Source organism: Phialemonium atrogriseum, assembly GCF_030411735.1.
Source record: "Phialemonium atrogriseum strain 8032-3 unplaced genomic scaffold QBC33scaffold_22, whole genome shotgun sequence".
Taxonomy (NCBI): Eukaryota; Fungi; Ascomycota; class Sordariomycetes; order Cephalothecales; family Cephalothecaceae; genus Phialemonium; species Phialemonium atrogriseum.
The window spans coordinates 217,194-231,875 of NW_026848159.1; the positions used below are offsets into that span (position 1 = coordinate 217,194).

The window sequence follows — 14,682 nt, forward strand, 5'->3', positions numbered from 1 at the left end:
ACCCCGCAGACTCAGCGTGGGGGGGCGTCCACTTGCGATGACCTGCGGCGATCAGGCCAGCAGATGTCCGATATGTTGGACTCCCCTCTTGCAGCGGGTAATACAGCACAAGGATCGCGATGAGAACAAAACAAACACCATCTCAAATCCGGCCCATCACAATAATAGATCTTCGTACGTGCGACGGATCAACACACTAATCGCCCACCACCATCTCCGGTGTTGGAAACCAAATGTCTTCCCCCACACACCCTCGACACCCACCCATGCCACCCAATGCTACGGTGGGTAGAGTTCCTCTTTTTTTGTCCCACCGTTTCCCCTGTTAGTGGCTTGGGATTCAGCAGGACTGGGTTGTTAGCTCCCTTGCGCTCCGCTTGGCTGAATGGTGGATTAATAATCCGAGACTTACACACACGCACACAAAAAGAAGCAAGCAATGGCGAAATTAAACGAGGATCTGCCGCGCTTTGCGATTTATTTTGACCTTCGGATTATAGAGGGACGCCAACGCGGTATGCGACCGCTGCGGGCCATCAGGGCGCAAGGGCGTTCGAAAATAGGCCCGGTTCATGTGGGTTTCCACCTGTAATATTAGTTCTTAGTTGCTGCCGTCTAGCTGACTCGGGAACGCGGCGTTCACATAACTTCGAAGACCGAAGCTTTTTGATCTTTCGCCACCTCCTTTTTGTCCCTGCAGTAGCTCGTTTCCAAAGAATGTAAAACATGCTTGATGCCGAGGCGGAGGCGAACTCTGTCACGTTTGATCTAAAACCATTTGCCCGCGCCCCGCCACTGCCGGTACGGGCGGAGGTCCGTGTGTTCAGGGGGGCTGGTGCCAGCCACTCGATGGCCACGTGGAAACAAGGGGGGGTCTGTGGATCGCTACGGCGTAAGGCTGCATCAGCCGACCTATTGGTCTGTGCAAAATCGGGTCCGCTTATTGGCCAAGACCCGATAATTCAGATGGGATGCGACGGGAGTGGCTAAAACCTTCCACCTGCCCGGATTTCCCGAACTGGGAATTGGCGGTGAGCAGAGTTGGAAAGGGGGTGGGTGTTCATTTCTTTGACAAGTCAATCCGGCTATCTTGAGAAGATTTTTTTTCGGTTTGCTTAAGTCCTAACCTCTTGTCGCAATACATCCGTCGCACTTGGATCCTGCCCTGCCGGTCCTGACATGCATGGGTTGCGGCATGCTCTTAGCGAATGCCTCTAAATAACTCTTGCGGCAGCGATGGTTCGCGGATTGGCTGAGAGGGACGGACTGATTGTCCCGACAGATCCTTAAGACTGTGAAGCTTGCATGATGTGGTGCAGGCTGCAGACTGCAGGTATGTCAATCAATACCATGGAACCCGACGTTATCAAAGGCAAGTATGATGGCGTGCTCCGGGAAAATCCACCGCACAGATAGTCGAAACCCATCAGCAGGTGATACGGTCATCGGCGATTCTTGTCCGGGGGAGGGGTCAAATGTAGGCTATAAGTCATCCTCTTAACTCCCTATCTCCACGTGGATGGCAGGCCAAGCAACTACTCGTGCGCATTACACGCGAGACACGTATGCCTCTGCGGGGAGAGGTATCGGGCGTTGGATATTCGGGGGCTAGGATGCTGCCCCCCAAGTTTAGAGATCAGATGACCGAGCAGATTGGAGTTAGTGGATTGATTCCCGGCCCGATCGGCACGCAAGGATGCTCTTTGAGCTGCCACTTGCTTGCAACTGGGACCTCGGAGATGAGCAAGTGAGGTGCAAGCCAAGGTGAAGATACAAAAACAGAAGAATATACAAAGAGTAATACGCGCGTGGGATAAAGAGAAAAGCGAGGTATGCATACTTTGTGTTGAACCCCTGCAGATAACGAATGTTTCCGTTTCAGGTGTGTTGACATTTTAACGGATGGTGCAATCTAAGCTGGGGGCCTGGGCGGTCGCTGGCCGGGTCAGCGGCAGGAGAGCCGAAAAGGTGAAAGCAAACGGCCAAATACCGGACGTGATGAAAGTCAAAGGTACGAACGTGATTACACCGACCTTGAAACCCACGGCTTGCGCAGCCCTTCCTTCGAAGTAAGCGCTGTGAATGTGCGCTCTCAAAGAGACTCTGCGTCGCCGGCTTGGGAAAATACAAAAAATGCCAAAAACAGATTTGATAGCCGCCGACGCCTGCTATAAGAGTGCTCTTTTTGGCTCCTTTTTGGGAGGGCTCCGTCATTATGTCAGGGGTGATATTGCAGGAGCCTTAGCACAGACAGAAATACACTGCAGTAAGGCGCCAGCAACAGCAGTGACTTGAGCTCGGCAAATGTGTACATGGATATTTCTCTCCTTGACAATCAAAGGTATTGTGATACTTTGATAGCTGACCTTGTCACCGAGGCTGATATGCATCATCATTACGGCGCAGGCTCACCACTTCGCTCCCTCCTTCAGCCTCAGGCGACTAGTGTTGGCCAAGGTAGCACAACGAATGCCAACTCATCGAGCAGCCTGAGGATGAGTCATTGGCTCATTAAACTTGTACATCAAATTCCTGGTGGATCGACACAGGCTTCACCGTAATTCCCCAGAAATCATTGTGATCATGAGTTCCTAATGCAATCTGCCAAGTGTGCCAAGCCCCTGGGCAGTATTTTTTTCGTTTCTTTTTTTCTGAACAAGTGTTGGGGAGATTTTTCCCGGCCGAGGCTGGCCCAGCTGAGATGAGATTACACCGATCACAAAATAGGCAGTGCCTGTATGTACCTACCTAGCCCCTGTCTTCTCACTCAGCCCGGGCGACAAAGGAGATCGTGGAGACCGAGGATCAAAAAACAAATCATCCCAAGTGCGGAGTGTATGTGTTTAGAGACCATACTGTCATACGCACACATGTACGGAGGTACACTACGCAGTACAGTCATTGCAAGGATACAACATATGTGCTCCTAATAATGCCTGCTTACGTTGTATACCTGGGAGCTAGGGGTAATATTTATATGTACCAATCTAGATTCGTGATGCTCAGCAACACGTGTCTGGCGAAGGGTTACAGTGGGGGAGGGCAGCTGACCAAACCTCGCGGGAACAATGGCCTACTCTCGGTAAGGTGGGTACCTATTGTGCGGAGTGACCGGACGAAGAAGCACCATCTCCAGAGGCGCTCCAGGAAGGCTTCCTTGCCGAAGAATCAGGTCTCCATTCTCGGAATCTCTTTTCTGACTCAACTCGAATTTTTGTTGGCGCCTTGATTTGTTGAATGGGCAAATTAGAAGCCCCTAAAATGTGAGAATTTTTACTGGAGATTTGCTGTGGAGCACCATGGAAGCTTTCAACTTCCACGAGGCTTCTATGCAGGTTGCCGACACAGCTAATCCACAATCACACATTACACTGCACCCTGAGTCTGGGGTCACCCCGGCGGCAAGACAGGAGGGCGAATCGCCGTGTAAGAGAAGTCGCCCAGAGCCTCCTTCACACAAAACGGCTGGGCAGACTGCTGTTTCGAGCAGCGAGCAACCTGCTGCTGCTGGGGTGAGCTGAGAACCGGCGATCGCTCTCCCAAAGCACATTCTTTTCCGAGTAGCCGACCACGTTGCAAACGACTTCGGAATTCAGCTTGTTTGTCAAATTGGCGGACAGGGGGAGCGAGTTCTACTTCCGGTTAGTTATGACAGGGTTTATCGCACTTATGCTTGTTTCAATTTACCGCCCAGGCCAAGAGTGCGTCACCGCTTCTCTTCACGGGGTTTCCTTTATTTTAGTAACTGCCTCGCTGGCATTGCCTTGCAAGGGTACATGCCCACTTATTTGAGGTACAAACCAGACGTGCCGAGGAATTGTATCAAGACTTCACAGCAAAACCGGTTGCAGCCCCTGTAAGTGACTCTCCCGTTGGCGCCTCGTAAATACCTTCAGTGCCGGCTTCCTACATATAAGGCTGCCGTCTCCCTTCCCTCCCCCCCGTCTCCTCGCTTCACACCTCGAACCATATCTGGACCAAAAGAAATCCCATCAGGCCACCAAACAAACAAGCACAAGTACCGCCCATATATATCGCCTACATATATCCCTATCTTTCCTCCAGCCTGTGTCTGTCTACTCTCGCACAAGCCTGCACACTTCAGACCCATCAGAGCGCCTCGACCCTCTCATAACTATCCAACAACCCCGACAACTGTCGATTTGCATATCTACACACAATGCCTTCTCAACGACCTTCACAGCTCCCTCCCTGCCCCGGACCTCCACCAAGTCGGCCACTTCCTCCTCTGCCTAGTCGAGGCTAGACGGAGTTTGAGGAGTGAAAACACACCTTGACCACTCGTCCACCTACCGCCCCGTCCTTGGTTTCCAGATACGTCTCCGGACTTACTGCCACTGCACGGCAGACGGCGGCATAAGCATGCCTGCCCACATCCACTCGTGCGCCCCGACACCGCGAACTCCGGCTAGTTCGCGGTCGTACCAGTGTGTTTGTCGCCAGTCTGAGTCGCACCCAGGCGCATGTGCGCGCAATCGCAAGCACTTCGACCATGCAATCCTCGCCGCATCGAGAAGCGACCTATCGACCCCTCGTATCCTGATCACCGCCTTTCGTAGCTGGTTGGCTCAGGGTTCGATAGTCACTCCCACCCAGTTCCACGACAGCCCTCCAGTACGACCCAAGGCGACTTTTGCAGAGCTCCGCCAGTTGATTGCCCGCGTTCTGTTCCTATCTACGCCTGCGCCTTCGGTCCGTCGGAGCGGAAACTGCCTCTGAAGGAACGCCCCCCCTTTTTCTTGCCTACTACATCTTCAATTCGATCAACACGGCGCATCTGGACCGCCTTCGACCTGTACTACCACCCCCTCCAACATACGAGCATTTTAATCGACGGACATTTACCTGCTTTTTGAGCGATGATACAAGAGACGCGAATGGTTACGAGCATTTCAACGGGATATTTGCGGGTTTAACGGGGGGTTTTTTTTTTCAGTCGACAACTAGAACATCACGGGGACGGCGCCGTCACAGACATGGGCTATCACCCTCTCTGATACCCATATGGAAGCAGGATCATGATTTTGGGGCTACTTTGTTTTGAATTTAGGTGGGGGGTTGAGCAGTCGGCAGGGACGAGAAGAAGATAGTAGCTCACAGCTACCTCTCTACAAATCACCTCCTTTATTGAGACAGATAGTCGGTCAATCATAATGTGATATCAGACTCATACTGCAACACCTCGCAATATGCCTTTGTGTCTAGAGTCCATGTGTGTGGCATCTCGTGGGGGTTATCTCCAGCCGATCGTCCGAATCCGAACCGATACTCACGCAATAGCTAGTCGGGCATTTGTCGAAGTTTCAGTGAGGGATCGCCCCATCGAGTTTCTCTCCTTCCCCAAACCAAGCCAGGGGTAAATTGCCTGTTCTGCGTCGATCCCATTATTCTCCGACCAAGGGCCATGCTGAATGGGCAGCCAGAAAGTTGCTTTGACCCAAGGTAGTCCATATCTGAATCCAGTGATCCACATTCCGAGGCACAAGCCCAGCTAGTGGCATCGTTGGAGGTTCGTTTCCAGGGTAGTCACTTGAGAGGCTGATCATGTCTTGTTGAGATGTACTACGTATCATCGCCCTGCCAAGGAAAACGATTCCCGCTTATCAGCACGTGAGATATGTACTTGTACAGTACATAGCCAAGCTCTGAGAACCCTCTATGTCTTACGTAAGCATCAGCACCAGATATGATCGCAACTACTTCATTCTTGTGGCGTGGTTTGACAGAATTGCCAACTAGTTGATGCAAGGTTAGAGAATCTGAACTCGGAGAAGATACCCTCAACCCCTTTATGTATTGGGGGAACCAGCGGTTCGATTAATTCCTTGCCTGCCGCCCCCTGGGTCTGTTCAAGGTGTTCCGGCCTTGACAGCGCCGCGCCGCACCGATGGTGCTGGAGCTTCACGTCTGGGGTCCGGCCTTCGGGCTGGCATCTCTTGACCCTGAATGCCTTGCCACAATTGCATACTTCACGCAGTCACTCGGTAAATCCGAGTGGAGGCTCGTACAGAGCAGTCTCTCGGCAGTACCGACCCGTAGGTTCCCTCCCTTGAGCTCCCCCAACCTACCTACCTACCTACCTCCCAACCCTTCCCCAACAGCTAACCTTTCCGCCCCGCCCCCCAGACACCCTCCCATCCCTCCACAACCCAACCACCAACCCCCCAACCTGGACCGCCGGCTTCACAGCCATCACGACCCACCTCCGCACCACCACACCACCCCCCACTTTCCACGACCCAGACGACGACGCCGCCCGGCCCAACCCGCTCCCGCGCCTCGCCCGCGCCGACTCGGCCGCGCACGCGGCCCACCTCCGCCTCCACGCGGCCCCGCTTCTCGCGCTGTCGCTGTACGTCTCGCCGCCCAACTGGGCCGCGGGCGCGCGGCCCGCCCTCGCCGCCGCCCTGCCCTTCCCGCTGTCGTGGACCGAGGCCGGGCGGGTGCGCGCCGCGTGGGTCGCCGCCGCGGAGCGGGCCGGGGTGGCGGGGCTGGATTCGGAGAGGGAGAGGGAGGAGCGGGAGGCGAGGGAGAGGGAGGAGGAGGGGGCTAGGGAGAGGGCTGGGTGGGTTAGGGTGCCGAGGACGACGGGGGCGGGGAAGGAAGGGGTGGGTGGTGGGAAGGCGGGTGGGGGTGAGAGTCGGCTGGAGGGGGTGGCGGCGGAGGTGTTGGATGTGCTGGAGGGGTTGAGGGCGGGCAAGCGGTGGCTCCTCACTGAGGACTCGGGCCCGACGTCGCTGGATTGCTTGGCCTTTGGGTATCTTGCCCTGATGCTCGTACCGGACCTCCCGCGACCGTGGCTGAGAGACACGATGAGGCGGCGGTATGGACCCCTGTGCTCGTTTGTCGAGGATGTGCGGTCCACGTGCTTCGGGCCGGCGGCAACAGCAGTGGCGGCCTTGCCCTGGTCCCAGGCCCCGGCGCACGACTCGGTCGTCAACGTCGGGCTGCGCTTTGCCCGCGGCGCGGTACAGGGTATTCCCGTCGTCGGCGAGGAGTGGCAGCGGTGGTGGGATGGGCGCGGGCAGAATATGGGGGAGGGCAGTGCCGCCGACCTGTTCGTCGCTGCGGGAGGGGTGCTGGCGGCTGCGGCCCTCGCCGCGGGCTTCATCTTCCGGAAGGATATCCCGGCCCTCGGCTCGCCAATCCAAAGGTGGGAGCGCCCGCAAGCCGGGCTGCGGGGCTTCGGAGCTGCGGGCGCCATGTTTGGATTCATGTCGGATGGCGGCGTTGTCGACGGCCAGGGCCCGGTTGGCGGCTTTGGCGGTGACGGTCTCGAGGTCGCCTCCGGTGGAAGCTTTCCCGCTGGGCCACCGGGGGCGGAAGGAAGGGCCTTGCCCGGAGAAATTGAAGTCGACGTTGGTGTAAGCACCGGCGGTGGAGATTAGCATCGGAGACGATCCTGTAATAACAACCTCGGTGTTAGGACAAAGGCTTGGGAAAAGGAATACCCGGACAGATTCACGGATTCCATTAATACACACTTAGAATCCCCGGGAACAGACTCCATCTTAATAGATTGAACGATACTCTAAAGACAGCTTGCCTTCCTTAACAGCTTTTATTTAATAGCTGCCTCTGCCGTGCCACCTACAGGTGTTATTCCGGCTATTCCGTATGCTATCTTCTCAGCCTCCAGTTCTAGAGAAGCCACGGTTCATGGTGGCACCGTTGGATATAATCCCGATCCGATCGCCGCCTAGCTCCAGGAGATGTTTGTCCCACTTCCGTTATCTATGCTTCCCTTGCTTAAAACTCCGCCGCACGCTGTGCTGGGCGAGCAGCTTCCCAGCCTCCTATATCTGTCGTATGTCCTTGCCCACCATCTCCGGCCTCTCGACTTCCCATTCGTCTCTCAGGACAGCGAAGGTCAGGTCGCAGACCAACAAGCTCTGTCCCAAGCCCCACACCAAGGTGATGGCGTAAAAGAAGTTGGCATTTCCGCTGCCGGCGTAGATCCAGAGATAGTAGAATGCCGGCCCGAGGAAGGTCGCATAGATGACCACGGCCGCAACGACAAAGGTGTAGCGCATGAGCGGAAACACATGGCGGTACAGCGGCACCAGAGCCAGGAAGAGTGATGTGTCGCTGATGCTGGGATACGGCTTGAATATGGCGAAGATGCCGAGGAGGAGAGTGAGGACAACGAGGGGCTGCGTCCGAATCCGAACACAGAGGCCTCCGACGTAGGACGACAGGTGCAGCCAGAACACGGCAAGGAAGAAGGATCGAAACGAGTCGAACATCTCGATAAAAAAATACCACCACAGCCCAACATTCGGCGTCAGGTCTGATAGGGTCAGCTGGACGCCGTATGTCGACGGGACGAACTCCCAGGAACCGGTGACGAGGTAGGACATCTGGAACAATGCGAACAGAACCCCGGTTACGACGAGGACATTCTTCCAGGCGAACTGCACGGCAGACTTTATAGCTGCCCCAGGCAATTGCCTGTCGTAGCAGAGGAGGATCAACGGCGGCAACAGGAGGAGCGGGTACATCGACAGATAGGCGGCGAAGGACAATGCGACCATGGAACTGAATGGGGCGCCCGAGACGGCCTTGGCGATGGCGTGTAGGATTGCGCAGGTCGTAAATACGCTTGTAGACCTCCCGATGCAGGTTGCGATGGTGAAAGGATTGAAAAGATATCTAGCATCGTCAGCACATCTGCGGCTCCACCAGCGCCCAGACGGAGGTTTAAGATCAGAAGCTTACACTGCGGCAACGACAAGGCCGCTCCACCGCTTCTCCCGTCTTGGAGACTTGAAGAGGGCAGAGGACCCAGCTTCGCCAGAATCGGCAATCTGCATGAGCGCATGAGCGCTCAACAGGTCGACGCCGACATAGAGAAGGTACGTGAATATCGGCAAGGTTAAAGAGCTCGGCAGGAGCGAGAATAGCGGGAGAAAGAGCGGCGACTGATGGTAGACCCCGCCGTCGTAAGGAGAGACATTATGGTTATATAGGAACAGGCCCTCTTGTACTGCAGCGCCAAAGTCAGCGGGGGCGTCTTCATCAGGAGGGGTTCGGGGGGGAGGCTTACATCTCTTGAAGCTTGTCACAGGAGTAGAGATCTCGACGCGTCCAGTAAGAAGGTCCGGCAGGCCGGGAAATAGGGTGAAGAGAGCAAGGCGCAAGACGGCAGCGCCGATGTAGAGGCCCGCCGTCCCCCCCACTGTTAACTTTCCGCCATTCATCGCTCAATTGCCATGTTCAAGAAGGAAGCCAAGACGTGAGAACAAGTCCGTGGTCAGAAATCCGGGCGTCCAGGTCACGGTTCAAATCGGCTGGTATCCAACCAGAGGCCAGGCTGGACAAGTCGTGCAGATGGCACTAAGCTCAATCTTATCGCTGGAAAGAGCGGTGGAGAATGGCAATAAATTTGAAAGGTGAGAAGAGAAAAAAAAAGTTCTTGATAACGACCCCACCTGGCAGTTTACCTACAGAAACATCCTGGATCGGTCTTGCAGCTACCACAAGACCAATTGACCAAGATGCCGCAAATCAAGAAGAAAGGCCAGGCCGGCCAGGCCAAGAACTTCATCACACGGACTCAGGCGGTCAGGAAGCTTCAGATCAGCCTTCCCGACTTCCGGAAGCTCTGCATCTGGAAGGGCATCTACCCAAGAGAACCGAAGGACAAGCGGAAGATCATCAAGGCTGCCAACGCTTCAACAACCTTCTACTACACCAAGGACATACAATTTCTGCTGCATGAGCCGCTCTTGCAGAAGTTCCGCGAGCAGAAGGTTCTCGAGAAGAAGATCTCAAAGGCGCTGGGACGAGGCGATATCTCGGATGCCAAGCGGTTCGAGCGCAATGCTGTGCGGCCCGAGAAGACGGGCAAGCCTAGATATACCCTCGACCACGTCATCAGAGAGCGGTATCCCACTTTCATTGACGCCCTGAGAGACCTGGACGACTGCTTGTCCATGCTCTTCCTCTTCGCCAACCTCCCATCCACCTCAACCGTCCCAGCCAAGATGATTGCCCGGTGCGAGCGGCTGTGCCTCGAGTTCCAGCACTATCTCATCGTGTCCCACAGTCTGCAGAAGTCGTTCTTGTCGATCAAGGGCATCTACTACCAAGCCAACATTCAGGGAGAGGACATCCTGTGGGTCGTGCCCTACAGGTTCAACCAACGCGTTCTGGGGGATATCGACTTCCGGATCATGGGCACGTTTATCGAGTTCTACATGACGCTGCTCGGGTTTATCAACTTCAGATTATACACCTCGATCGGCTTGAAGTACCCCCCTAAGTTTGACCAGACCAAGGATGAACAAGCCGGTGAACTCGGAGCCTTCACCTTGGAAGGGGTAAACCTGGTTTCAGAAGAGGACCAGACGAAGCTCTTGACAAACGGCACTGCGGAGCATGGGCCCGATCCCAAGGTGCAAGCAGAAGTCGACAAGCTCGTTCGGCAGTTAAAGGATGGCGAGTCGAATGGTGAAGTGGATGTCGTCGCCAACGACGGAGCAGCGGAAGACGGAGCTGAGGACGAAGAGAAGACAACCGATGCTCTCGACAAGTTTGAGCCTGCTGCTCCCGGCGGCGACGTGCTCCCTCAGCCATCGTACAGCAGCAATGACCCCGGGTCTCTCTTCTCGAAGTGCACCTTCTTCCTTTCCCGGGAGACCCCGCGCCAACCCGTCGAGTTCATACTGAGAGCGTTTGGCTGCAAGAGGATAGGCTGGGATGCTGTTCTGGGCGAGGGTGCCTTTACCAATAACGAGCTCGACCCTACCATCACTCATCAGATCGTGGACCGACCAGTGGTGCAAGCTGCCATGGGCGAAGGTGGCGATGGCGAGGATAACCAGACTTCGCAGAAGCTTGGACCGAATCAACGAGTCCCTGGGAGGATATACGTCCAACCCCAGTGGGTTTGGGACAGCGTCAACGATGAGGAGCTGAAGCGGCCCGACCAATATGCGCCCGGAGCCCAGCTCCCTCCCCATCTCAGTCCGTTTGTTCAGAACCTCCGAGGACAGTACGACCCGACAGTGCCCCTTGAAGAGCAGCAAACGGAGGCGGAGGCTCTCGAAGCCGACGTGTCCGATGCCGAAGAAGACGAGGAGCTCGAGGATGGCGACGACAGCCTCGCCGTCAAGGCTGCTGCCGAAGGAATGGATATCGCCGGTTCCGAGGAGGACGAGAGCGAAGGGGAAGACGACAACGGTTCGTTCGACGGCTTCTCCGAAGGGGAGGAAGTGGAGGAGGACGAAGAGGAAGAGGTCTCGGCGGCTCTGCAACGGCAGCTGGAGCTAGAGGCGGAGCTGACGGGGAACACGGTCAAGTCCAAGCAGGAGGACGCCAAGACGAAGGCGAAGGCGGAGGCCCGGAAGGCTCTGCAGAAGAAGGCCAAGGACGAGGCCGAGGAGCTGGACCGGGCCAAGGGCATGCTGAGCAAGAAGAAGAGGAAGCTCTTCGAGCAGATGATCTACAGCAACAGCAAGAAGAGTGCCGAGGACCTGAAACTTCGCGAGAAACGGAGGAAGATAGAAAAGGAGTTGGCAAAGGGCAAGACACAGTAGATCAACGCGGGCAGGTTTGTTTTTGTTCTTGTTTTTCTTTCTTTTTTTCAACAGAGGTGACGGAGTGCGATACCAAATCAAGCTGGTTTTCAAAAAAGAGGTTCCTCAAGTCATAAATTGTCTTTTGATGTCCCGTGATGATCTATGTCTCCTCCCCAAATGTCCCGCCCTGCAACCTCCCCTTCTAGATCTTGGACCTCTCCTTGATCTCCCTCCAGCCGTACCACGGCCACACACTCGGCGCATCGTCCTCGACGGTCCCCTCGAACCTCGGCGCCCTCTTCTCCCTGAAACTCCTCACCCCCTCGGCAAAGTCCCTCCCGCGGAACATGTCATACAGCACCTTACTCTCCAGCGCATGCGCCCCCTCCGGCGACCCGGGCCCGCGAAACACCATGTCCCGCATAACCCGCACGCTCACGGCACTACACTCCCTCGCCATCCCCTCCGCAATCCCCACCGCCACACCCACCACCTCCCCGGGCTCGACCACCTCGGCGAACAAGCCCCGGACCGCCTCGTGGCCGACGGGCACCACGTCCCCCGTGGCCAGCAGGCGCATGGCCCTCGACCCCCCGACCAGGCGCGGCAGGAAGAAGCTGCTGCAGGCCTCGGCGGCGATGCCCCTGCGGGCGAACACGAAGCCCACGCGCGACCGCGCGCTGGCGACGCGCACGTCCGCCGCCAGCGTCATGGTGACGCCGACGCCGACGGCGCTGCCGTTGAGCGCCGCCACCACCGGCTTGGCGCAGCTGAACACGGCGAGCGAGACGCGCCCGCCGCCGTCGCGGTACGAGTCGCGCGTGTCGCCCGCCGTGCCGGGGAGGTCGGGGAGGGCGTCCGCGGACGGCGTGGAGGTGGAGGTGGAGGCGGTGAGGTCCATGCCCACGCAGAAGGTCTTGTTGAGGGGGTCGGAGCCGGTCAGGACGACGGCGCGGACGCGCGGGTCGGCCGAGAGGAGGGTGAAGGCTGTGACGAGGGAGTCCTCCATGGCGCTTGTGAAGGCATTTTTGGCTTCGGGCCGGTTGAGGATGACGAGGATGACGGGGGTTACGGTTGGCGAGGAGGCTGGGTGGTGGGAGAACTTTATGTCTGGGAGGGAGAAGGTGTTGTAGCTCTCGGGTAGGGACGGCATCTTGGCTTGTTTCCCTGGTTGACTGTTTCGATGGGTCGGGATAGGACCAAGTGACTGAATGCAGCTGCGATGCCTGTTTTATTACAATTATACGAGAAGGTAGGCCGCTGGAGGCTGTTCTCTTCATCTGACTTATACCATTTGACTTACATGGGATGAGGGGCGAGTTGCGCTAGTCTCGGTCTTGGGACGCTTACCGAGGTCAACTACGGGTGAAGCTCGAATCCTCTTCAAGGCCAATAGATAAACAAAGTCGGTCAGATTGTCGGAAGAGGTGTTTTCTAGTCAGATGTATGCAACCGCGAAGCTGTTTGCTAGTGACTGTTGAGGTAAGTATTTGGTCTGGGAAGGAAGAACTTCTGTGTTTCCCTTTGATGTGGGGGGAACAACATATCCGGCATGAATCTGAATTTCTGAAGCGTGCTAAACCCACACAAAACAGCCAGTCCTTAAGTGAGGAGTGGATCAAGGTAGCCTTGTCAGCCCAGTCAGATGCAAACGTCGTCCAGGTTTCACATGAACTTGCTCGCCAGACCCAGCAACCCGCTCGCGCCGCCAGAGGCACTGCTCCCACCACCGCCGGCCTGGCTCTTGAAGTACATCTTCAGCGCCATTTCTCCGGCCTGCGCGATGGCCGACTCCTTGCTCGAGTCGTTGGACACCTTGCCCTGCGACGCCTGCTTGTCGAAGAGCTTGCTCGCCTCTGCCATGGCCACGCCGATGAACTGGCTCTGACTGTGGGAGCCCCCGGTCTGGCCGCTACTGAACATCTTCAGGGCCTGCATGGCTGCCGCGCTCCCCATGGACCTGCTGTTCGTCTCCCCCTGGTCATCATCGTCGCCGAATAACTTGTTGTGGCTACGAACGGCATCTTTGGGGGAAGGTGGTCATCAGCTGGGACTGCTCTGCTTGTCTTAAGATATCCCCCAGGGCGAAAAGGAGGGCCCGCCCTCTCTCCTCCCGAGGTTAAGTAGACAACTTACCGTCCTCATCAATATCTCCCTCAACCACCTGCTGCTTGTTTTGAGCCAGCGACTGCAAGATGCTGGAGAAGAAGCTGCTCTCGCCAGAATCCCCGGCATGGTTGGAGGCAATATCGGCAGCCCCTCGGAAGTCATCATCGTCGTCATGCGGCACACCAGCGCCCGCTGGGTAGCCACCGCCGTGGGTTACTGTGTAGTCGAGCCATGCAAGTCAGCTTTGGGTCGTCGGATTGGTGCCCAAGATGGGGGGTTGGAGGTTGGACATGCGAGAAGTGTAGGACATACCGTTCCCACCAAGATTGAATCGACCGCCTGCTCAGTTGGAGTCGGATTAGCCATCTACCCAGACTGGCGAGTGCGTTCTTGGTTTCCCATACTACCATCACCTATTGGAGAGCAGGTCTTCCAGTCAGCCCACGAAGCATGCAACCCGCAAAGGAACGTGGGGCAGGCAAAACTGCGAGTTGAGATGACGTACCACGCTGCTCCCGCCCGTCATCACGGTTATCGTCTCTGCTGAACATGGTGTTGAGTCTCGAAAGGTTTCTTTCCTCGAGTATCGAAGCGCCACGTGCAGAAGTTTCTTTCACAATGGCAAGATGTCTAGGAGGTAGAAGGATATGCTGCCGTCGAATTGCAAGGTTGCGTGTAAGTCAAGCTTTAAACGCCCTCACTAAGGAGATGGGGGAGGTGCGGGGCAGCTGAAACCGACATGTGCGATCCAGATGCCGTGAATGAGCGACCAATTGGAGCTCTGGGGCCCACCTCCTGGACACCAGTTGAATCTGCAGCGCAAGAGGCTAAGAAGTGGGCCATGTTGCTGCGAAGTGCAAAGCGACAAGCTGGGCTGGACTGGCGGGGAATCCCGTTGCTTGCTCTTCAGAAGGCTGAGGACCAGTGATACCTCCAAATGGCCAGATATGGCCAGCTAGCCATGTAATCTTGAATCGAATCCATTCCATAGATCAGTCGCATCTCTATGGTGGCCGAAACCCTATGATTC

At 56.3% G+C, this 14,682-nt stretch overlaps 5 protein-coding genes across 5 annotated transcripts; 2 read left to right on the plus strand and 3 right to left on the minus strand.

The window, feature by feature from the left end:
- Window positions 1–1,054: 1,054 nt before the first annotated feature.
- QBC33DRAFT_546017 (uncharacterized protein) lies at window positions 1,055–1,936 on the minus strand. Its single transcript, XM_060428617.1, has one exon. The coding sequence runs from the start codon at window positions 1,836–1,838 to the stop codon at window positions 1,536–1,538; it is 303 nt and encodes a 100-aa protein (XP_060281003.1). The 5' UTR covers window positions 1,839–1,936; the 3' UTR covers window positions 1,055–1,535.
- A 3,690-nt stretch (window positions 1,937–5,626) lies between these two features.
- QBC33DRAFT_496686 (putative mitochondrial import receptor subunit protein) lies at window positions 5,627–7,556 on the plus strand. Its single transcript, XM_060425576.1, has 2 exons — window positions 5,627–6,056; window positions 6,148–7,556. Exons 1-2 carry the CDS (start codon window positions 5,909–5,911, stop codon window positions 7,407–7,409), a joined length of 1,410 nt encoding a protein of 469 aa, XP_060281004.1. The 5' UTR covers window positions 5,627–5,908; the 3' UTR covers window positions 7,410–7,556.
- Window positions 7,383–9,323, minus strand: QBC33DRAFT_546027 (phosphatidylinositol glycan anchor biosynthesis class U protein). Its single transcript, XM_060428618.1, has 3 exons — window positions 9,068–9,323; window positions 8,740–9,007; window positions 7,383–8,673 (listed from the first exon to the last, which is right to left on the minus strand). Exons 1-3 carry the CDS (start codon window positions 9,219–9,221, stop codon window positions 7,818–7,820), a joined length of 1,278 nt encoding a protein of 425 aa, XP_060281005.1. The 5' UTR covers window positions 9,222–9,323; the 3' UTR covers window positions 7,383–7,817.
- A 131-nt stretch (window positions 9,324–9,454) lies between these two features.
- Window positions 9,455–11,653, plus strand: QBC33DRAFT_183903 (Pescadillo N-terminus-domain-containing protein). Its single transcript, XM_060422468.1, has one exon. The coding sequence runs from the start codon at window positions 9,519–9,521 to the stop codon at window positions 11,559–11,561; it is 2,043 nt and encodes a 680-aa protein (XP_060281006.1). The 5' UTR covers window positions 9,455–9,518; the 3' UTR covers window positions 11,562–11,653.
- Window positions 11,654–14,203, minus strand: QBC33DRAFT_594362 (ClpP/crotonase-like domain-containing protein; the record flags this gene model as incomplete). Its single annotated transcript, XM_060431782.1, has 5 exons — window positions 11,654–12,696; window positions 13,019–13,065; window positions 13,232–13,567; window positions 13,680–13,844; window positions 14,158–14,203. 5 exons carry the CDS (start codon window positions 14,201–14,203, stop codon window positions 11,746–11,748), a joined length of 1,545 nt encoding a protein of 514 aa, XP_060281007.1. The 3' UTR covers window positions 11,654–11,745.
- Between the last annotated feature and the right edge of the window lie 479 nt (window positions 14,204–14,682).